Source organism: Sylvia atricapilla, chromosome 28 (assembly GCF_009819655.1).
Source record: "Sylvia atricapilla isolate bSylAtr1 chromosome 28, bSylAtr1.pri, whole genome shotgun sequence".
NCBI classification, from domain to species: domain Eukaryota; kingdom Metazoa; phylum Chordata; class Aves; order Passeriformes; family Sylviidae; genus Sylvia; species Sylvia atricapilla.
Genome location: NC_089167.1, coordinates 2,902,848 through 2,926,156, shown reverse-complemented (window position 1 = coordinate 2,926,156; position 23,309 = coordinate 2,902,848). Strand labels below are relative to the sequence as shown.

Sequence of the window (23,309 nt, the reverse complement as noted above, 5' to 3'; positions counted from 1 at the left end):
GGGTCCCGGGGCAGTGTCGGATCCCGGGGCCCGGGCGGTGCGGAGCCATGCCGGATCCCGGGTCCCGGATCCCGGGCGGTGCGGGCGGTGGGGCCCGGGGCAGTGCCGGATCCCGGATCCCGGATCCCGGGGCCGTGCCGTGCGGGCGTTGGGGCCCGGGGCAGTGCCGGATCCCGGATCCCGGGTGCCGGGGCCGTGCCGGGCGCTGCGGGGCCATGCTGGATCCCGGATCCCGGGGCCGTACCGGGCGGGCGGTGGGGCCCGGGCGGGCGGCACACGGCTCCGCCCCGGGGCGGCGCAGCGCAGGCCCCGGCCCGGCTCCATAAGGCCGCGGGGCCGCCGGCCGGACCCAGCGCCCCACGGAAGGGGCGATGGGGCCAGGGAGTGCCATGGCCCGGGCCTGGAGCTGCCTCTGTCGTCTCCTTCTCTTCTTCATCTTTCTCATCTTCCTCCTGCCGCCGCCGGCCGCGCCCGGACAGCCCGCGGGTGAGTGCGCGGGGCCGGGCCGGGCCTGCCGCCCGTACCGCCCTCGGCCCCCAATTCCCTTTCCCCGTCCCCTCCGGAGGGTCGGGTCCCCCCTTGTCACCCTTCTCCGGGGCCATCTGGCGAGGCTCTGGCAGCCGCTCCCCCTCCCCTGCCCTGGAGGGGCGGCCGCTGGGGCAGAGACCCCCTCATGGCTTGGCCAGGCCGGGGGCTGCGGCCCGGTGTCCCCGAGCGGCCCGCGGTGTCCCCGGTGCCAGCAGGAGGCTCTGTGGGTGGCACCTGTGCCCTGCCCAGCCCCGTCGGTGCCGGGATGCTCCAGACGAGGAGCTGTGTCCTCGGGAACAGGAGGCAAAGCAGCCCGGCACAGCCCTGGGAGATGCAGGCTGCCCGCTCAGCGCAGGGGGCTTTGGCCACCGAGGAGCCCGGGTATGGGGCAGGACGCGCAGGATGCTGTCCCCAGGCAGGCAGGGCAGCACTCAGTGCCATCCTTCTGTGCGGCTTTTATAGAGTTGATCCCGTGCTATCCACAGGGACAGTTCATGAATTGAGATGGTTCTGTTCGTGGGCTCCTGTGGAGCTGATTGAAGGCTGTCAATACATGACAGGCAGAAATGTCTCCTCTGTCATTGCTTCTCCCTCCTGAAGGGACACGTGTGCTGCGTAAAACTTTTGTGTTTGTCATTAATGCGATGTTTTTATAGTCAGGTGTTCCCAGCTGAGGAATATAGAGCTTGCTAGTGCTGCTTCGTGCTGGGACAGTGTTATGTGGTGTGGTGTGGCAGCACGTTGGGAGCTGGAGGCCAAGGAGTGATTTCTGACATTGTGCATCTCTGAGATATCAGGTGTTTGTGCTTCCAGTGGGGTGGGTGGTGTTTTGAGGAGTCAGATTTTAGTTCCTGCCTGTAGGAAAGAAACACTGGTGCCAGTTCCTGATGGTGGATGATAATGTTCCTCTCTGCCGTTGGAACTGTCTGTCCCAGCTATTAATGCCAAACCTGCCGTGAAATATAATGAACCTGCCTTGCCTGAGGTATGAGCGTGAAGGAGAGGGTAAAAGCTTCCAAATTTGGGTTATAATGTAAGTGCTTTTGACACACACGGGTTATAAGGCAGAAGTGGAGTGTTACCAGAAACTATTACTTGAAAATTCCTGAATGACCATAATCACATAGTGATGTGTAGCCTTAAGATAGTTGTGTGTGCGTGGCTTTTCCTCTCTCGTTCGTGTCCATAGGAGCCTTCAAGATTTGACTTGTATGAATTAAAAAAAATTCACAGATAGAGACTGTTTTGTGCTGCTCCATCTCTTTCTTGATACTCGGTGTCATACACACACCAGGATATTCCAGCCAGGCTTGGCCACAATTCTTGAAGTGTCTAGATGCTTGGGTTTAAATTTCTGGGGAGATAGGGTGTTTGGTTAAGGTAATTCTTTTGTTCAGATCAGAGAAAACACAGCACTCACCCATATTGCAACAAATCTGGGACAATCACTCAGCAAAGAGTGGGTTTGTGGTTATTTCTAACATGTGGGAAGGAAAGAGAGGAAGGACATTTCAGTGTAGCTAACATCACCTCTTCTAGTGCCTTGCTTTTGGGAAAAGGAAGTTTGAGCCATAACTTTAGAGCTTCTGCACGTCTTGATCGTTATTATTTCTTAAGCTAAAATTAAAAAAAGGTAAGAATGTGCATTTCAGAGTTCCCTGTGGTGGCCAAATGTAAAGCCAGCGATGTCTCCAAAGAGAAGGTTCCCACGGACTCAGCTGAGAAAGCAGAGCTGACACTCACAGCTGGTAAGATGGGGAGGAAGTGAGTGGGCTCAGCGTGCTCATCTGCTGTCCTGGGCACGCTCTCACGGGTGGAAGGGAGGTTCTCCAGGGCCAGTGACCCGCAGGAGGGTTCATCCTGCTGCAGAGGATAGTAGACTTTTACCCTGCTCCTCCCTGTGAGAAGGTTCAGAGCGTGTGGTGACAGTACCAGCGGACACGTGTGACAGTCCTTTTTGTGGAACAAGGGGAGCTGTTGTCTTGCAGTCAAATTAGGCTTTAGTAAGGGTAGAAGGAATGGGGAGAGTCTAGACAGGAAACACTTACAGCATAGGTCTGGATTTCAGCAAGGGGTGTAAGAATTTTCTAGGAAATATATCTGTGGAAGAGCTCCGTAACCTGATCAACATCCCCAGTGAAATACCAAAAGAAACTTCGTGAATTGCTTTGGCTAGGTTTAAAGTTATACAAATATTCCAGGTGAGCAATACATGCAGATGAATTTGCTTCTCTTGCCATGATAGTTGGTCACCTCTTCCTGCCTTCTAAAAGACACCAGCACAGCAGGTCTGAAGACTGAGAGCAGGGGAGGGAGAGATGGAAAGAAAAGTCCCAAGGAGTGGTGCCTGTAGAAGAACAGCTGGCCAGATGTTCCCAGGTGTTTTGGAGATGAAGCACCACTGAGGCACTCTTTAGTGTTTGTGGTATGGGAGGAGCTGGAACTGCTGGCTCCACAGAAAACATTCCTACATTTAGAAGAACACTTGTTATCTTTGTGTTTTATATGAACCTCTAAACATTTTTAAGTGGACTTGGATAATATTTGCATAGCGAAAGTGAAGGAGGTTTTTGCTTGCAGTAGTCCAAAGAGTAAATCGTGCTTCAAGTGTGACCTTAGTGCAAAGTTCAAGTGCACCAAAAAAAAGCTTTTCCTGGTGTGTCATTGCCTGGAGAAATCCACCAGCAGTGGTTCTGTTGTTTTGAAGGACATCTGTGAGTAAGCCAGGTCACGGAAGTTTCTCCTCAGACACTGCTTGGCAAACTCCTGTATGATTCTGAAAATAGGATATGGAGAATGCAGATTGAGCTGGCAGCTGGTACCTCCCAGTCAGATGGGATTCAGGCTCCATAAAGACTGGGATAGCAATCCCAGTGGTCTGAGTACTGTAGCACTGTAGAGAGAAGTATCTGTCAGAAATAAGTGGCTTTGAAAGGATGGTACAAAGTGTTCTGCTGAGGTGGAAATAATTGTACAGGTACGAGAGGGTGAAAAATGGGGAGCACAGGAACATGTTGGCAGGAAAGGAAATGAGTGTCAGAGTAGGTTAAATGACAAGTGTATCAGACATGTGCTGTCTGCTTTGAATGATCTGTTTTGCTGATCTGTGGAGATCCATAAACACACACAGCACGTGTGCCTTGGTTTGTGTGGGGCCTCCCTGGGCTCTTGTGTCCTGTTGCAGTGCTTTTTTGGGATGGATGACTGGAGAGTGGAGCCAGAACAGCCTGATGTGAACAGGCAGAGGTGGACAGAAATACTGAATATCGATGCTCCTGGGTTGCAGGGAAGGAGAAGCAAGCATCACACTGGAAATCTAAAGATCTGGGGCTAGAGAGAAGGCAGTGAACAGTTCCCCCCTCTGGGGGTCAGAGGTGCAGCTTGAGGCACAATGAGCTGATGCACTGAAGATCAGGGATGCTCGATGGAGGTGCTCAGTGTGGAACTGGTCCTGCCCAGGCCCTGGTGGGCTGGATGGCTGTGTAATGCTTTTGGCACTTCTGGTGAGCAGTCCCCTGCCAAAGTGTGGGCTGACTCGTGCAGCTGAACTCAGCTATTAACTGTAATCAATTGATGATAACCACAGTTAACTTAATGAGTTTTGGTGTTAGCTGCTCACATGCTGATGAGCATGTTTTTATGAAATTAGCTTGTTCTGTGGTGTAACAGGCCACACTCTGAACTTTGCTCTTTTTAATCTTTTTTTTTTTTTTTTTTTTTTGTTCCTTTTAAGGGTGTATCTTTGACCTTCCATTGCTAGGCTTGGGAAGGAGTCATGGCTCAGGAAGGATGGTAATTGAGGGGAAGTGTGAGTGTAGGTGGATTTACACTGTGTGCTGATTCTGTAACTGAGACAATGGGCTTGCCAAAGTCTAACAAGACAGGGGATGCAGTTTGGCCTTTGCTGAGTACAGCTCTTCCCTGTCAGGCACCCCAGAACACTCACCTGAGTGCTCAGAGGGTCCCTCAGTGTCTGGGGTGCCGTTAGGGCTCTGATGTGTTCCGGTGCTTTTCAAGCTCCCACATGCCATGGAGCATGCATGGAATTCCTATGGTGCATTTGGGGTGGGGTGGGGAGGATGATTCACATATTCCTGGTTGTCTCCAATGCTTGGTAATTAATGGCAGCCTTTAATGAGATGAGATAAATACGGTCGTGGATATGCAGTTGTGTTTTTCAGATCAGTAACAAAATCTCAGCCCGGAAATGGGTCATCAGCATGTCACATTCTCAGCAGTGACGTGCTACAGCTCCAGCAGAAAGCACCTGAGGATTAGGAGTCCTGTAACTTGCTGAAAACTTTATTCCAAACCTGTACCTGGCCTTTGTGGGAGGAAAAGGTGGGAGCAGGGGTTGTCTTTCTGCTCGGCTGCACTTGTCCCTTGGGTTGGATTTTGGTGAACTGCTCTGTGCCCTCTTTGAGGGTTGCTGACGATGTGTGAAATTCTGCACAGGGCACTTGGCATGGAAACAGGTTCTCTGGGAAGTGAGGGGCAGTGCCAGGGAGATGCCTGCTGGAGACTCCTACCCCCATCACCTTGCAAACTTGGGGTGGTAAAGGATGGCAAGGAGGGCAGAAAGTGGGGAGAGAACTTTCAGAGCATTGAAAGACTTGAAAATTGGCCTCCTTTTAGTGCTGTTGCTCTAAGAGGATCTTCTTGGACTTGTTCTCTTCCCAGAAATCCCTCCCAGTTCTGCTTCATGTGATGATTCACTTACTTGTTTTCTGCTTCCAAGCTGCTCTTGGGCAAACGTGTCGTGTTCCAAGCACTGCCAAGGTTGGCTGTGTCCTGCTGTTTGTGCAACCTGTGCCTCGAGAGCCTCCAGAGCCTGGCCCAAGTGTCCCATCCCCACTCTTAGGGAGGTGAATGGCAGTGGGGAAGGAACAATTGCAGAGCAGTGACCTGCAGGCACTCAGGGCTGGGTTCAAGTGTGTGTTTGGACATGACAAATGTAGAGAAGTGATTGCTGCAGTCTGTGCTTTTGGTGGTTCATTCCAGGGAAGGAAACAGCCCTTCCCTCCCTTGTTTTCAGGCCAGGGAGGTATTGACACTGTGTTCTGTAGCCAGTGAATGTAAGGGGCTGTTTTCAGGAATTTTATCTCTGCAAACATTGTATTAATGAAAGTTCTGCTGCAGTATGTGCCTGGTGTGACTTCCTGAGGAGCAGCAGGGCTGTGCCTGTGCTTGGGGGACAGGAATGCTGTGTGACAGAGCAGGACAGCACAGTGCATCTGAGGCCTCCTGCCAGGGTGTGCTGTGACAGGAGGGAAGCTGGAAGTGATCTGCTGACACTTGTTCTTTGGGGACAGTGGTGGGGAGAGTGTGGAAGGGGACTTACTCTTCCCTTGGGATGCCTTTTGGAGTGCTGACCCAAGGTGATGATGTGTGTCAGCTTGCCAGGGATGGGAAGAGGAGGGAATAGCATCTGAAGGAGCCTGAATGTCACTACAGCCTGGTGCTTTTTGGGGAACCCCTGGCATTTAAAGCCTGTGTTTAAAAGAGGCTCCTGCCCGTTTTCCCAAGGATGGAGCAGGCCTCTCATGGAGGCTTTGAGCTCACAGTGCTGTCCTGCAGCTTCGAGAAGCCAAAGGCCCTTTGGAGATGGAGGGTCAGTTTTGGTGTGCTCAGAGGGGGGCTGGTTTTAACCAGATGCAGCATCTCAGTCCCCACTTGAGATATTTTGGAGCATCTTGGGCACCAAACACTCATTTACCTGCCCTAGATGTGGTGATGATTTCTGGAGGCAGACAGTGAGGATAACTGTTCCCTTCCCCCTACCTTTGCTGGGAAGCTCAGACTCCTCTGATGAGCTCATTGATTCCTTTGCCATGAGCCAGGAAAACTCTTTCTCTGGATACTGTCTGTGATCTGGGTTGGCCAACCTCCTGCTTCCTGGGTGAGCAGCTCCAAGCCAGGCACCAGCAGATGCCACTGCTGATGGGAAAAGTAATTTGCATGCAAATTTATTGTTGTTTACATAGTTAATATAACACTTGCTTGCAAAAAGCTGATAAAGGGAGCTTGGACTGTGGACTTGTTTGGTGCAGGGGATCTGTCTGATGTTGAATATGCAAATAATATATAAAGGGATCTGCTTTGTTGCAGGGCTTTGTCTCATCTCAGTTGTTTTGATGAGGCCCTTGAGAGCTCTCTAAGAGCATAATGAGTAGTAGCACCAGCCTCAGGTCAGGAGTTTGGCTGTGCTGTGCCATGGGGAAGTGCAGGAGCTGCTGCAGCTCTTTAGAGAGGCTGCCCAGGGCAGTTGTGCAGCTTTGCAGCACAGGACACTTGGTTTGACACTGGGTATCCTTGAGCGAGTCCCTGCTGTGCTGACCTGCTTCAAATGCTGGTTCCTGCTGATGAAGAGTAGTGATGTATGAAATGGGTACTGATAAAACAGTATGTGGAATGTGAAGACTTCAATTTGAAACTTTCTGGAAAATTGGTGTTTTCTCTGGCCCCTTGCAAGGCAATCCAAGTGTGCCTTGCTCTGAGGTTTGCTCTGAGCTCTTCCATGTGTGGACTTCTCCTGAAGCAGTGTTTTCTTCCTTGTGCTTCATCCCCTTGATTGCTTTGTTCCTTTAGCCACTGTTTCTGTTCTTTCCAGGTTTCCAGGACATTTCCCTGCTCACTTCCTACGAAGTTGTAACTCCACAGAGATTGGGAAGAGAACGACGAGAGGCTTCCAACAGCTCCCTGAAACAGGTGCTGGGCATTCTTAGACAAATCCTCAGTTTAGTGCCTACTTCCAAATAAAGTCCACCCCAAACTGGCCTGAAATGCCCAGGAGATGCTGCTGGATTCAGCTGGCAGCAGGGAAATGTCTGTCCTTGCAGAGAGCATCACCTTTAGCACTGCTGGCAGCTGAGGTACAGAAGTACCTCCCTCCTCCAGAGGTCATGAGTTGCTGCAGTGGATTTTTGGTCTGGGTGTAAAATTTGAATTATATTCAGTAAAAAAACCCCTGTGTTGTCCTTTTTTTTTTTTTTTGGCTCTGACTTGGAACTTTTCTGTGGACATTTTAAAAGGAAAGAATAAGGAAACCACAGTTCTGTTTCAAAACCATTTCCTTCATGTGATTTTTCCTGTCACACAGGAAAGGATGCTGGCTTCTGGAGGCAGGGACAATTATAAAATAAATTTCAGGCTCATCCACCTTTGGTTTCAAAGAATGTTTTCTTCATTAACATGAGTAAAATGCACCTTTCTTTATATTCAGGACCAGATGTTGTATGCTGTTGAGATTGGGGGAAAGGAATACACCATTCATCTAGAAAAGAACAAGTAAGTGATTAATTTCTTTAAATTAATAAATTATTCAAATTGTTGTGTTCAGGTGACAAGCTGGCAGGTAGCACACGAGTTTTAAATCCTGGGGTTCTGTGTGGGAAATGCAGGTACATCCCAGCTCTGCAAAATGGGAAGAGATTGAGTTCTAGTGTCCTGGCCATCAGCCAGAGATGTTTTTCCATTCCTGCAGCCCTGGGGAACCCCCTTCAGAGCAGGAAGCTGCAGATTACTCCGAGGAGACCCAGGGAATCTGCAACTCTTTCTCTTCACAGATAAAAATAAACAAGCTGAACTGTATTTCAAGTAAATATTTTCACATTTGTCTGGGTCTTGTTTATTGCTTTAGTTTTGTGTTTTTTCCTGTCTCAGTAGCTCCAGGACACTAATAAATGAGGAGACTGACTTTCTCTCCAAGGTCTGAATGCTGAGCCCTCACTGATGCACACGCTCTGTCTGGAGTTTAGGGGCCACTTGCAGCACCAGCACTTGGTCACTGACCAGGCACTGCTGCTCCAAACTGCTGTTGTGGTAGAGACACAACTGTGCAAGCCCTTGGGGAGCTCCAGCTGCCACTTGCCAAGGCCCTGACCCTCAGAAATGTGGGAATTTAGCTGCCCCACATCAATGGAATTACCAGGATGGTGCAGCAGCCTGAGCCGTGGGAGAGTTTCCCAATGCACTTCCTCCTTAAACTGGAGAGGAGAAGGCATATGCAGCAGACTGAGGGCTAGAATTATTTTTTTTCCTGCTTGGAAACAAGCTTTTAGCACAATTTAATGGGTTTTGCTGCTTGTTCTACTCTTTGACGTGAGGTGGTTTGTTTGATTTCATTAGCAATTCTACCATTCTGGTCTCTTGAATTTTGCTGGGAAAATATACTATTTCTTTGTTAATTTTGGAGGGGTTTCCTTTTAAATGTTTCCTTATTTAATTGCAATTTACCTCTTTGTCGCACTTTTGATTAGGGCCATTTGACTGCTCTGCTCCACTGTCACAGTCATTTCATGAAATTCCTCCTGTATTCCTTCTCCCCTTTCCTTGCAGAGAACTGCTGCCCAAAGATTTCACAGTTTATACCTATGACAAGGAGGGAAAGTTGCAATTGGACTATCCAGATGTCCAGGTAGGATTTCCTTCTATTAATACCCTCACTGAAGGTGACAGGAACAGAGCATCTGTGGGATGAGGGAGTCAGGATTATAAAAAGATAGTTGTGTTTTCTGGTGAGCCACCTTCAGTACCCACTGCCCTGTCCCTGGAGAGAGTCCTTAATTTTGGCTGAGGATTTAAGCAGTAAAAGGCCTGTGTTTTCTGATGTGGAGCTGGTTGGTATCTCATTAAAAGCTGCTCCTCTCTACAAGGCAGTGCTGCTCTCAGCTATTGCTATCTCATTACTGGGCTGGTGCTGTCCCTGTCTCACAGCCCAGTGCAGGGCTGGTGTCACTTCTGGCCCCTGCAGGGCAGCACTGGGTGCTCTGAGGGGCTGAACAGGCAGCTTTGCTTTTGCTTTTGCACTCAGGGAGCTCCCAGATTGATCCCTGTGAGCTGTCAGTGAGCTGTCAGCCCCTGGCCCATCCATTCAGCAGGGCCAGCAGCCTCTGTGGTGGGAGGTCTGATAGTCCTGACATGTGGGAATTTCTGGGAGGGATCAGTGGGGTCAAGTCTGAAGGATGTGATCTGTGTAGAGTTGAGTTATTCCATGGAAAGCACGTTTGCAGCCCTCATTCTGTACAGTCAGGCTGCCTGACAGGTTGCCTTTGGAAATGTAGAATTAAAAGCAGGCTGTGTGATACAAAATGCATGAGAGCTTTCCTAATGGCTTCACTCTTAAGGATCAGTGTTGTTCCTTTCAAAGGGAAGTATTAGTCATACATGATTCATAGGATCTTGTTCTTGAAAATAGAGCACCTGAGTCAAATGACTATTTGCTTCCTAGTTAAAAGGGTTTGGTTAGAGGAAAAGTGCTTTCTCAGCATTAGGTCACAGAAGTCATGCTGGCCCTGGACAATCAGCACAAGCCCTCTGTACTTTCTGCATTCCTTGCTGAGCCACAAGTGACAGAATCTGTATTATAGACCCCTCTATCAATGTCTGAAAATGCCCTTGCCAGTGAAAGTGGAGTGTATTTGCCTCATGCTACCCCTTGTGTAGTTTCCAAGACATGTGTGTCCAGAGTAGACAGTGGAAGTATCCCATCTGTCAGGGCTGCACTGGGCAGCTTGAAAGCTCTGGTTGGACAGCAGGTGTTGTCCCTCCTCCTGCCACACAGAGGTGACAGACAAGCCAGAACTTTCTGCCAGAAGACTGGAGACTAATTTGGCCCAAATCTGGAGGGAGGGGCTGGCCTCCAAATATTTGCAGCAGGGTGGAGGACAGAACAGGAGAGGGATAGCCTAGGTCAAGTTAAGAAATCCAGCTGTGGTAAACTTAATACATTTTGTGTTCTTGAGTTGCAATCACTGCTGGTCAGTGGCAGACCAGAGATTGCCCTGGGTGTGCAGGCATGCCTGAAACATGTGTGTAACGCCCCCTTGTTTTTCTGTCCAGGATCACTGCCATTATCAGGGATTCGTGGAGGGGACCCTGGATTCCCTGGTGGCTGTCAGCACTTGCTCAGGGCTCAGGTAGCACAACTCATCCTTTGTGTCCTGGCTGTCCCACTGTGCCTGCTGAACCCAAACCCCAGTTCTGCTGCTTTTAACTGGGCCTCAGCCAGCCAGGGAGTCACTGGCTGCACTGAGCTGCCTTGGTGCTGTTGTCCTGTGGCATCTTGTATTCAAGGAGTTCACAGATATTTGAAGTTATTAATGCACTTTGTTACCAGAGTGTTGTAAGTTGGTTTCGATGCATATTTGGCTTATTTTTTAAACTTGTACAGATAGTCATGACAACTGTACCTATTGCAGAAATGGAATGGTGAGCACTGGTCTCCAAATTTCACAAAATTGGCCCTAAAGCTTATGCACTCCAAGTTTGATTTAATTGTTTTCTACTTGGGCTAATTGCCACATATTCTGTGCCATCGATTTTTTTTGCAGGGCCGTGCCAGGCACCAGAGTGGCAATAGTGTATTAGAACTAAAGAATTTCTGCTTAAGAGCTGTGATGTAGTTCCTAGGGCATTGTAGAACCTTACATGGGTATTTAATTTACTGCATTTGTAAGGCCCTACTCCATGAAAGGCTGCTGCCAGGCCTGAAGTGGAGAGTGCTGGTTAATAAGAGCTGAGGTAGAGGGAGGCTTTGGCTATCCAAAAATAACTGTTCCTTTGTTCAGCTGTAAAAATTCGGGGTTACTATCCTCTGTGCTCAGCACCAGATTTCTCACACTCTGCCATATTTTAGGGGTTTGGTGACAATGGGGAATGTCACTTATGGGATTGAGCCCATGGATCCCTCTTCTGGCTCTAAACACATTTTATATCGACTGGATGATGTGAAGAAAGAGCCCACAACGTGTGGAGTTGCCACTGAAGGCCAGGAAAAGGAACCTGCAGAGGGAAATCTCCATCCCAGTATGAGCCAGCTGCTGCGGGTAAGTCCTCCCCAGTCCCACATAAGGGCTTTTGTGAGTTCATTTGAGAGTGTGGAAGCAGCTTATCAGATTTCCTGGGACTTAGCACATACCTAAAGGTTTATGATTTGGGGGGGAAACTACTGTACAACTGTTTCTTCTCCAAAGCAGCCACAGTCTCCTCCTGCTTCTGCACATGGCAGTGAGGGTGGGGCAGCTGAGGAGAATATTCCTAGGCTTTTTGGGGGGACTTTTAAGGGCAGGAACATCACCCTCATGGAGAGGCTTGTTAACAAAGTGCTGCATGAGGAGCCAGGAGAATATTGTCATGTTTATTCCATCCTCCTCACCATCACAGCAGCAGTTTGGTGTGAAGTTCCCCTTGTCCTTCAAGGACTGTACAGGAACAAGATGGAAATGAAAGCAGGAGAATCAAAAATGTTGTGTTTCATTTCAAGTTCATTGGCATTTGCTTGTAGAATCTTTCTGCCCCTTTATGAAAGTGTGTGCTGACTTTTCCAAAGCAACCTGTGCAGACGTCCCTTGCTTTTGAATCAAGGGAAGTCTTTGTGCAGCTGAGTTTTACTGTCAAACACAGAGACTCTCATTGCACTGGATTACACTGCTTGGGTTTGGCACCGTGTGCTTTGGGTGTGGCTCAAACCACTAGTGGTATCAAGTGAAATATGACAATGTCATGAGGTTTTGGGTTTTTTTTTGTTTACACTTGAATTAATAAATCTGAAGTTGTCTAAAACATTTTTTTTCCCCCCAGAGAAAGAGGGCAGTCCTGCACCAGACAAGATACGTGGAGCTGTTCATAGTTGTGGATAAAGAAAAGGTAGGAGTTCTGTGTGGCTTTCCTTTTTCTTTCTCCTCAGGAGGGGGCCTGGAAAGCCCTCAGGCTTCAATAGTCCCAAATGGATTGTTGAAAAACACTTGACAATTTAGACAAGTTGTGCAAATATGCTGCTCCAAAAGTGGATAAATGTGTTCAATGCAATCCTTCTCAGAAAAGGAGTCAGCCAGCAGACAGGGAGAGGTTCTGTTAGCAAGGAATCTCACAGTGTGAGGAAAGCACGTGGTAAAAACTGCCCTTGCTGTTGTCTTTGGAATATTGAACTGCTGAGTAGTAACACTGAAGATCTTGGTGTCTTGGTTGGCATCCTCTTGGAGATTTGGAGCCAGGCAAAAATGTTCTGTTCCTTTTTCTAACTGTTGTCTCTATCTCTTCTTTTCATGGGGCTAAGTTTCTTTGTCTTGCAGTTTGAAGATTTTGGGAAGAGTGAAACAGAAGTAAGAGAACACATGGTGCAGCTGGCAAACTTCCTTGACAGTGTGAGTAGGAAGGGTGCTGTGTGCTGCAGCCCTGCTGCCTTTTGTAAATGTCCACCTTGGCCTCTGTTCTGGTACCACTTTGGGGAATGCATCCCCTTGGAAGCTTTTCCACCTCTAAATTCATCTGCACTTATCATCCTTGAAAATTAGTTTGGGAAACTCTTCCAAACTGTTCTACATCCAGTGAGTGACAGGACAGATTGTTGCAGTTACTGCAATTCTCGTGTCTGTGTAAAAGGTAGAGAAAAAGCATGTGTATAACTCCACTACTTCACATGATATTTGTCAGAATTGAGAATTACTTCTTTTTGTTATTGTCTTACAGTGTAGCCAGTGTGGCATTTAAGCATTGATCTGTAGCTAATGAAGGTCTAAACCACAGGGAAGATGCATTCTAGTGGTTCCAATTGTGTACTAGATGTGAAAAAAAAAAAAAAATCAAACCCACACAGCAAAGATGGAGACTTGCAATAAGGCCTCTAACAGCGGGCCTTGTTTTTGTCTGAAGATATTAAGAAATATTTCTCCTCATTTTCTCCCCAGATGTACGTTATGTTGAACATCCGCATCGTGCTGGTTGGTCTGGAGATCTGGAAGCATGAGAACATCATCAGCACAGATGGAGGGGCTGGGGATGTGCTGGCCAACTTCGTGCAGTGGAGAGAGAAGAACCTCGTTCAGCGGCGGAGACACGACAGCGCCCAGTTCGTCCTGTGAGTGCCTCCTCCTTCTTTGACCCCAAGAATTTCATTCTGTTCCAGCCTGCTCAGCCCAGCTGTAGTGCTTGTGCTCTTTATATGCAGAGGGATGATGTGGAAGAGGCTGGCTTTCTCTGTAGACACTTGTCTTTAATTAACTGAGTAAAGGAATCCTGAGCAGACAGCAAAAGCTCAGCTGCTGCCAGTTGTGCTTGCAGTCAGTAGCAGTGCTCCTGTGTCAGCCTTGGAAAGCTGGAGCAGCAGGATTTGTGCCCCACAATGCTGATATGGACTCTGTGTGTGTCTGTACAGACAGATGATGCCCTTTCCTTTCTCTTCATGACTGCAGGAAGAAGGGTTTTGGTGGCACAGCTGGAATGGCCTATGTGGGAACAGTGTGCTCCAAGAGCCATGCAGGAGGCATTAATGTGGTGAGATTTCTTCAGTGATCTCTGAGTGTGATTGAGATCAGTTTGCACTCTGAAAATCTTCCTGGAAGCACAGAGTCTTCCATAACAAAATTGAAGTAGCTTAGTAGGGCTGTTACGTTGTTCCCAACAATTTCTGACACTTCCAGGATATCTGGATCACAACTTCTCTGTAGTCTTCTGCTCAGCTTCTCCTCTGAGTCAAATGAGTACAGTACTCATGCAGAAGGATTTCTTAGAGAGGATTTGTCTGTGTCATTTTAAGCACCTCTGCCTCAAAAGTATGTGGGAGCTGTGGGTGTTCTTAACTCTGTCCTGTGCTGTCTGACCTGTAGCTTTGACCTCCCTGAGCAGTGCTGGTTCACTGCATGTTTCATATGGAACTGTAGAGCCTTAGTGAACCAAGCTGCTGGTCTCATATAACTGGCAATCCCAGAAATATGGTTTCTTTGGACCAGTCACAAAAGTGCTGGAATTTGCACATTTCAGGAGAATTGGACTGGTTTGGAGAGTTCCAGTTTTTGTGTTAATGTTGCAGCTGCTCTGGAAAGTGGAAGTTGTTGGGTAGTGTCCCAGAGAGGTTTCTCTGAGGGCTCTTATTGCTAAGCAAATTCCATGCACTTGGTTGGAAATCCAGCACTGTTGATCTGAGAATCATGATAATGTCGAGACAGAATGGCAAAAGAGCCTCCTTAGCACATAAGTAAACACTGACTTTGTCAAAATAAGCTCTCTGCTGACTGCCTTCTGTGTCATTCTTGTGCAGTTTGGAAGGATCAGTATCCAGATGTTTGCATCCATCATGGCTCACGAGCTGGGCCATAACCTGGGGATGAACCATGATGATGAACGAGTCTGTCACTGTGGGGCAAGCAGCTGCATTATGAGCTCTGGAGCATCGTAAGTAGCTGGCCAAGGGAAGGCAAAGAAGGGTCAAAATGCCCCATCCGTTGTTTTTATGGATTACTTTCACCTTCAAATTCCCCTTGCAAAGAGTCCTGTTGTGCTTGTAATGGGGAAAGCAAACATCTCCCTTGGTCTGCAAGGGGATAGTGGCTTGGCTTAGTGTAAAGCTCAGTGCATTTTCTCCGTTGCAGAGGATCAAGAAACTTCAGCAGCTGCAGTGCAGAAGACTTTGAGAAGCTGACACTCAACAAAGGTGGGAGCTGCCTGCTCAACGTTCCAAAGCCTGATGAGACCTACAGCGTCCCCTACTGCGGGAACAAGCTGGTGGATGCTGGGGAGGAGTGTGACTGTGGCTCACCAAAGGTTTGCAGCTGGGTGTTTTCCCCGTGGTGCCAGGGCAGTCTTGTGCCCCTCGCTCAGAGGGGTCTGTTTGTGACAGAGGGGAAGGTTTTGTGACATTCACTGCCCTTGTGTCCTCAGGAATGTGAAAGTGATCCGTGCTGTGAGCCAGGAACTTGCAGGCTCCGATCTGGTGCTGCATGTGCTTATGGTGACTGCTGCAAAAACTGCCAGGTAGGAGACTCTGGTGCTGTTAGAAAGCTCACAAAAGGAGAGCATGTGCTTAGTCAGTGCATCTGTGAGAGGGACTTGTCCACAGATCAGTCCCTTGTTTGGAGCATGTCACGGGTCAGGTGCAGTGCCGGGCTGTGCTGTGAGGTTCCTGTTTCCTGAGGCAGTTTTCCCTCCCCTCTCTCTCTCCTCAGCTCCTCCCTGGGGGCACCGAGTGTCGGGCAAGCACCAACGAGTGTGACCTCCCAGAGTACTGCAATGGCACCTCTCAGTTCTGCCAGCCAGACTTCACGGTGCAGAACGGGCACCCCTGCCACAACCAGGAGGCCTACTGCTACAACGGCGTGTGCCAGTACTACGATGCACAGTGCCAGGATATCTTTGGCCCCAGTAAGGGAGAGCACAGTGTTACAATCTTTCTAGGAGATGTAGTGAAAGAAGAGGCTAAGTTTATTTAAAAAATATATTTATTTGCTTTTCTGTAACAAAGAGCAGCTGGCTTTGGCAGAGGATTTGAAGCAGGGGTGGTAACGGTGTGGCACAATAATGGTCACGCATTTTTCTTGTCACACTTAGTTCTGTGCTGGGGATTCAAGCAATGATTTTGTTGCACTTCTTTCTGGTACAGTGGGATTTCTGCTTGGTAGGGCTGTAAAGAAATATCTAATGCTAGAATTGACTCAGGTTAAGTAACTGTTTTTCTCCATGTTTTAAACTTGGAACCTTGTAATTCTGACATTGTAACCTCTTTAGTGTTTTGATCAAGTTCCTAACCTCTTTGCTGCATGGCAAATTCCTGGTGTAGCAGGGTAGTTGCTCTGGGTGCCGGAGATCCTGTGTGGGATGTTTCTGTGCCTGGGTAACGTGGCTCCTCTCTCTGGGGATGGGCTGTTGTTTGCAGAAGCCAAAGCAGCCCCAAACATTTGCTTTACTGAAGTGAATTCCAAGGGGGACAGATTTGGCAACTGTGGTTTCCATGGCCATGACTACAAGAAATGTTCCAGCTGGTGAGTTGAGCCCAGTGCATTGGGAAGTTCTGAAATACGTGGCTGGGAATCTGTATTTGGGTGCTGTTGAGTCACTTTGGGATGTTGTTGTGGGTGCACAGGGCAGGGATGCAGGGCTGTGGTGAGGAGAGCTGTTCCACATCTCCTGTCAAGCACTGTGCTTTTCCTAAATGTTCACATATGGGAAGATGAGAAGCAAATCATCTCGTTTTCCTTAATGTAGAGATTCCAACAGCTTACAGAAAGAAGGGATACGCTACTCTTGCAGCACTGGAATGAAGCCCAGTTCAGTTTTATTTGTCAAGTTGCCTCAATTTTGTTTTCAAGTAGCATCTTCCAGTAGAAAGGAAAGATATCAAACACATGGCAGTCTCGTTCTCAGAATAAATTCAAGTGTCACTACAGCATTCCTGTGTTGCTGTTGTAGGAATGCCATGTGTGGGAAGCTACAGTGTGAAAATGTGAAAGCCATGCCTGTGTTTGGAATCAAGCCTGCTATTATCCAAACCCCCATCAGAGGCATGCAGTCCACATGCTGGGGGGTGGATTTCCAGCTGGGCTCTGATGTCCCAGACCCAGGAATGGTCAATGAAGGCACCAAGTGTGGTAATGGAAAGGTAATTAAACATTTAAAAATTATATCCTAACGTAATAATTTGGGGTATTCATAGGAGTAAATTTTTCAGCTGCGTTGTTTAACCAATAGTTATGACCATTATTTTTTGGTGGCTGTAGTCAGTGTAAAACTAATGAATTCATTGATTGCCCCCACTGCCCAGTACTGCACTGCATGTGCATCAAACATTTAATGAGCCTTTCATTTGTAGGTGAAGCGAAAGAAATTGAGTTTGTTGAGAGCCAGAATCTTTGCTCTGTCAATGAGCAAGAAGAGCCAGGCCCACACAAATGCCTTGAAGACAACTTTCAATTAAAATCCAACTGAACTAAAGAGTGCAGAAGCTTAGCCCTACCAGAGGAATGTGCATTCCACATGTCCTTACTGGGCACAATTTAATTGCTGTTCCTTTACATTCAGACTGGAGACAAAAGGCTCCAGTGCCAGCTCAGCCCCATGCTGAGAGGCCTTTTGTGGAACAGAGTTTCTGCAGAGTTTGGAATTATCAGTGAGAATGTGTGAGGCTTTGTGGGACAGTGTGGCTGTGGAGCCCCGAGCTAGGAGCAGGGATCTGGGCAGGCAAGGGGACACTGAAATGCCATCATCCCTCATCTGTGTGCATCTCTGTTCCCCAGATCTGCAGGCACTTCCAGTGTGTGAGTGCCTCCGTCCTGAACTACGACTGTGACGTGGAGAAGCAGTGCCACGGGCATGGGGTAAGCAAGGAAAAGAGGCAGCAAGTTTTAAAATGGTGATCAGTAACTTTATTTTTCTGTTTTGTCGAACTGTAAAACTCTGTAAAATGTCTGTAGTCAAGAGAACCTGTAGCAGTGTCATAAAAAAATCTTTGACAAAACTCTCTGCCAGGCAAGAATTCTCAGTTCCAGTACTGCTAATGAAATTTGACTCTGCATCTCACAGTAAAAAAAACCCCAAACAAACAAAAAAAAAGCCCAAGCACAAGCCATGGTGTGTAAGCTTTGGGGATAGCTAATCCTTGGAAGCTCTTCCTGAGCAGTGCTGTGTGTGCTCAGTCATGTGAAATCTTGGGATGCCTGGCCAAAGACTGTTTGGAGTTGGCCAGGGAGTTACTGGGTAAAATGCTCCAGGCTGAGCAACAGGAGGGACAGAACAGGTCATGGCTGCTGCATGCAGATTTAAATGCATACAAATGGGAGTTACTGAGTATTTGTGTTTTGGAATACAGGTGTGCAACAACAACAGGAACTGCCACTGTGAAGCAGGCTGGGCCCCCCCGTTCTGTGACTCCAAAGGCTACGGGGGCAGCGTGGACAGTGGCCCCCCATACAATGGCAAGTGGCTCTGAGGGCTGGGTGCTCAGAGCAGCCCACGTGCTGGTGAACTTGGGTGGGAGGCTCTGCACTGGGTTTCACTGGCAAAGAATTCTAGCAGAGGTTTTGTGCTCAAGGTGTTGCACTTCTCTCTCGGGATGCTGGGGTCTGTAAGGATCTGGCCTGGTTTAGTTCAGGTGATTTCTGCCACCTTGGAACAAAGATCCTCTTGGACTTCTCTATATCCAGGCTGGGAAGGGAAGCCCTAGTGAAGGGAAGCATGATTCCTGCATAAGAAAAAGCAAACTGACTGAGCTGTGTCCATGTGGAGTATAAAGAGATCAGATTGGTGTAATTTCTGTGGACTGCAAGAACGACCTTAAAGACTGTTTCTTATAAGCTGGTGTGGGTTTGGGAAAGCCAGGCACTGTGATGCAATAACAGGCTGGAGAAACACACTGGAGCTCAGGCAGATCCCTCAAATCATCAGACAGAAAAAGGGAAAGGCTGTTTTAGTACAGCCTGCAGGGGAGAAATTGCTACCTATAAAAATGTCAAGATTAAGAACCCAAGTTCTTTGTCTACAGCAAATAGTGGCTGGAGAAGAGGTAGATTTAACATGAGACCAAAAGGCAGAAGCTCTGTTTTCCTCTCTTGTACAATCTTTAGTAAGGAAACATTACGGTCATGAAAAACAAGAATTGATCTCCTAATTTAATGTGCTGTTGCAGCCCAGAGTATCAGCTCTAAAAGATAAACAGAAAGGATCTATTTGGCCATATATCTGACTGGATTCTTTCGGGGTTTTTTTCTATGCAAAATGGAAAACAGTTCTAGAACCATTCCTACCAAATATTCACTGCTGTTCTGAGTCAGGTGGTGGTAACACCAGGTAAGGCTTATTTCTCCTGCCTGGTTTTGTCCTCAGACAAAGACACGTCGCTGCGCAATGGGCTGCTGGTGTTCTTCTTCCTGGTGCTCCCACTGCTCGTAGCTGCTGCTGTGGCCTTTGCAAAGAGGGACAGGCTGAAGAGAGGCTTCAGGAGGTGGATGTCCCGCTGCCATTCGTGAGTGCCTCCTCCTCCCTGCCTTCTCCTCTGACCTTGAATAGGCTGTGGATATTTCTTTACACGAGCCAATGCCGAAGTGTGGAGGCATATCCCAATCCCAGGCTGTCAGGTGAAGCCCCTGCATCCAATGGCACATGAAGCTTGCCTCTGGCAATGACAGAAAAGATAAATTCAGCCCAAATCAAGAGAGCAGAGAGGTTTCTCTTTACTGTTAGGCTTGTTCTTGTGTATTTGTGATAGGGGTTTATATTTTTGGATCCCATCTTTCCATGAAGGGGCAAAGGGAAGCTGCCAGAGCCTTGAATAGAAAAAGAGTTGTTGTTTATTAGATTTGTGGTAAATAGTATCTTTCTCACACTTGATAGGTGCTAAGATAGTATAAATCCAGCTGTCAGGTTCACAGTGCCTGCACAGTCTCTGTGTCTGGGTTGTGTGCTCACACAATCCATATCCATCGGATTTCAGGTCACGTCAGTCACCTCCTCCTCGGCCAGACCTTGTGCCCAGGGACCAGCAGAGAGGCTTCTCCCAGGGCATGCCTTATGCTCCAAGAGCTGTACCCATGGTAGGAATCATCTACTTTCCCTTACTCTCTTCGTTACTCTTAAGAGATGAAGGCAGTTACTATAATTTTTGCCCTAATAAAAGCTTTAAAGTTACTTCTTCATTTCTGAAAATTACGTTTCTCCTTGATAAAAAGCAGAGAGATTATTTGTTTTCTAAGGTTTGTGGGGGGGTCCTCCTCAGTTTCTTTTGAGTTCTGTTTTGAGTTTTGAGTGCAATTCATGAACATTTTCTTTATGTTTTCTTTGTAGGATATGCATCCAAATACCTTTCCTGTCCCAGCTTACCCAGTTAGCCAGCACCCTCAGCAGGCTTTCCACCAGCCCTACTACTCCCCACCACAGTACCCGGTGCAGCAGCCACAGAGAGTGCCCAGCAGGTCAGTGGAGTTACTGCAAATGCCCACTGGCAGGGCCCTGATGGGGTTTCTTGTCCTGGCCTTCACTCCTGGGAGCCCTGGGGGGTGTTCCATCACGTGCTGTGTGCAGGCAGAGCTGACTTGTCGCTGGGAGAAGTTTGTCCTTCAGTTCACCCTGAAAGGCAGAGCATTCATCCTGCCCTGTCATGGCTGTGGGTGATGGACGAGGCTCAGAGCGTTGCTGTGGGGGCAGATTAGCCCAGCAGGTGGATGAAAGGCCTGTTAAAACAGTCAGTTTAAAAGCAAATGACTCAAAAATCTGTCATTGGGCTGATTGGTGCATGTTATGGCCAAGTGCAAAACCATTTCTCTTTTAACTTTGAACAGAAAGTTTGCCTTTATTTTTCATCTTACTTTTTACTTGTAAGATGCAATGCTGTGCTGTGACACACACAGACCTGGGAAGTGCCAGTTACTGGGTGGGGAGCATCCTAATGCAGCTCATGTTGGTGGGGCACTTGGGCCAGCGGGGAAATTTTGGGGAGAAAAGGTGAGATTTAATCCCAGAGGCTTTCAGGCTGTTGAAGGCACAGTCGTGGCACGTTCAGAACGAGTCCTGGTGTGGAGCTGAGGGTGGGAGCAGTGATGTGCTGGCTGGGGAGGGCACAGGGGGGCTCTGGGACTGACTGCTCCTGCTCTGTCCCTTTACAGGCCTCCGCCCCCACAGCAGAAGGTTGTACCTCAGGGGCCACCACCTCCACAGCAGAAGTGTTTACCTCAGGGACAGTACTTCCCTTCCCGACCAGCACCTCTGCCTCCCAAGTAGCTTTGGCCTTCCTGGGCCTTTGTGTGAGCTGACCTGTTGGCTGCCACAGCTGAAATTGCAGTTCCCCTTCTGGCATCCCGTGCAGCCTCCCTGCTGCAGCCTGGAACAGGGCAAAGCAGAGATCCAAACCAGGAATGTAGAACTTGACACTCAATAAATACCTCGACCAAAGCTCCAGGGACTGAAACAGCCGGCCCGTCCCTTGCTCTGCCCAAGCTTTGCCACTGCAGCCAGGCTGGCAGCAGGAGTGCAGCAGCCTGCAGGGAAACAGTCCTGAAATCCAGCACGTGGGTATGGGCTTCCCCATTTCTGCCACGAGCCCTGGTAAGGAAATTGTCTGATTTGTTGTTGTCTCTCTGACTGTGCAGTGAGGAATTGGAGGAAGCCGTTTGCAAAGCAAGGAGATGTGGTCAGTTAATTTACAGTTACTCTGCATGGACTGGAAAGTGATTCCCATGTACACCTTGGGATAAATGGAATGAGGTCTCAGAAGACTTTTTCAGGAAGAGAGATCTATTTTAAACATGTTTATGCATGTATATATGTTTATAGATGCATAATAATGCACTTAAATTCTTAACTCCATGCTGACTGACCCTAAGCTGTGCTATAGGAGCACTGAGTTTAATGCTTTTTAATTAGAGAGTGGCTAAATGAGACTCCTGTACTAATTCCCACTAATACATGGATGGGCAGTGAAGATAAAGGTACGAGAAGACGCGGCCATATTCTGGTTTTAAAAAATGGGGTGCTGTTAGGTGTTAATTCAGGTCTAAAGACAGCAGCAGGACACTGGGAAGTGGAAAGTGTCTCTGCCTGGACCACCAGAGCTTCTCTGAGCAATTTAAATGGGAACCTGGTGATTGATGCACCCCTTCTTTTAACACCCAAACCCTTGTAGTGTCAGTCAAGATGCTTCTGGGCCACTGTGTCAGACTAGGCTGCCCTCTGCTCCTGCATCATGGGCTAGACTGGATTTTGGAACTCCTCCTGAGCAGAGGTGTTCAGCATCCACTGTGCTAGGAGAGGGAGCTGTAGATCCTGATCCCAATGGTGCCGTGGGTAGAAGCTGGATGTCATGGTCACAAACAGAAATCTATTGCAGAACTTGCTAAAAGTGAGGTTCTATTGCACAAACTTGCTAAAAGTGAGAGAAGTGTTGAAGAGTGTGCTGGGCTGTTTCACTCTGTGCTAGCCACAAGCACAGCTCAATCTGTAAAATCCCCCTAATATTGCCAAAAAAATAATCTTTTCCTCTGTATATACATACATAAATATATATATAGTGTGTGCAGTAATAAAATACTTGAACTCCTGTGGTTGCCCATCAACTTAGACTAAGATTTATAACACTATTAAAATCTGTAAAATGTCACCTAGAATTTCACCAACTGTACTGGTGGGGGAGGGGGTCTCCTTTTTGTTCCAAGATAATCAATTCCTTCTTAATTGTGTTGCTGTGTCCCACTCTGCCTGAGCGGGCTGTGTGTCTGTCTGTCACAATGAGCTCTGCAGCTGGATGCAGCCCATCTCCAGCCCTGGTCAGAGGGTGGGGAAAGAGGAGGGGATCCAGGGAATGAAGTCATCCAGAGAGATGTACTTTACTGCGTGTGACACGCTGTGTGTGTGAACTAAACTATGCTGAAAATGGTGCCTTTACTAGACAAAGAGTTTTTGTACTCCCAGCGTGCACGTTGGAACAGTTGCGGAGGGCAGGGACGTGTGGTTTGAGAAGCGATCCCATGGACAGGAAACAGCTCCAATTTTTGGTGTTGAATACTGAAGATGACTACTGACTTTCTTTTGTAAAGTGTTTGGATACCTGTCCCCGGGCAGGCCTGGAGCTGGCGGGGCTGTGGTCAGCAGCCACCATCACTCCAGAGCCGGCCCCGCGCTGGTCTCTGGCCAAAGGGCTGTTCCCGACCCCTTTGTACAGACCCAATGAGCAATAAAGATGCCGGTTTTGTACAAGTCTCTGCCTCAGGCTCTGCTTTAAGGGACAGAGGGAGGGGCTGTTGCTGGTGGGGCTGTTACCTGGGGGCAGTTACTGCTGGGCTGTGGGGCCGTTACTGGTGGAGGATTACCGGCCAGCCATGGGACCACTTTGTGCAATGCCACCACTGCTGCTCCTGCTGCTCCTGGAGCTGCTGCAGGAGGCTGGGCAGGGCCCCCCTGACCCTCCCACCCACCGGGACTGGGCTCAGCCATGGGGGTCTCTGTCCCCTGTGGGTGGGCGGGTTTGGTCTCAGATCACAGTCCCGCAGCAGCTGGGGGCAGATGCAGAAGGAGTGGCGGGGCTGAAG

At 48.5% G+C, this 23,309-nt stretch overlaps 1 protein-coding gene across 1 annotated transcript; it reads left to right on the top strand.

Moving 5' to 3' along the window:
• The first annotated feature begins 301 nt into the window (after window positions 1-301).
• ADAM9 (ADAM metallopeptidase domain 9) lies at window positions 302-22,977 on the top strand. Its single transcript, XM_066337351.1, has 22 exons — window positions 302-486; window positions 7,139-7,236; window positions 7,751-7,815; window positions 8,866-8,944; window positions 10,369-10,445; window positions 11,165-11,354; window positions 12,109-12,174; window positions 12,600-12,671; window positions 13,215-13,384; window positions 13,719-13,800; window positions 14,564-14,697; window positions 14,895-15,066; window positions 15,184-15,276; window positions 15,468-15,663; window positions 16,175-16,280; window positions 16,708-16,897; window positions 17,532-17,612; window positions 18,104-18,209; window positions 19,117-19,255; window positions 19,724-19,823; window positions 20,074-20,201; window positions 20,892-22,977. Exons 1-22 carry the CDS (start codon window positions 372-374, stop codon window positions 21,004-21,006), a joined length of 2,574 nt encoding a protein of 857 aa, XP_066193448.1. The 5' UTR covers window positions 302-371; the 3' UTR covers window positions 21,007-22,977.
• Window positions 22,978-23,309: the final 332 nt, after the last annotated feature.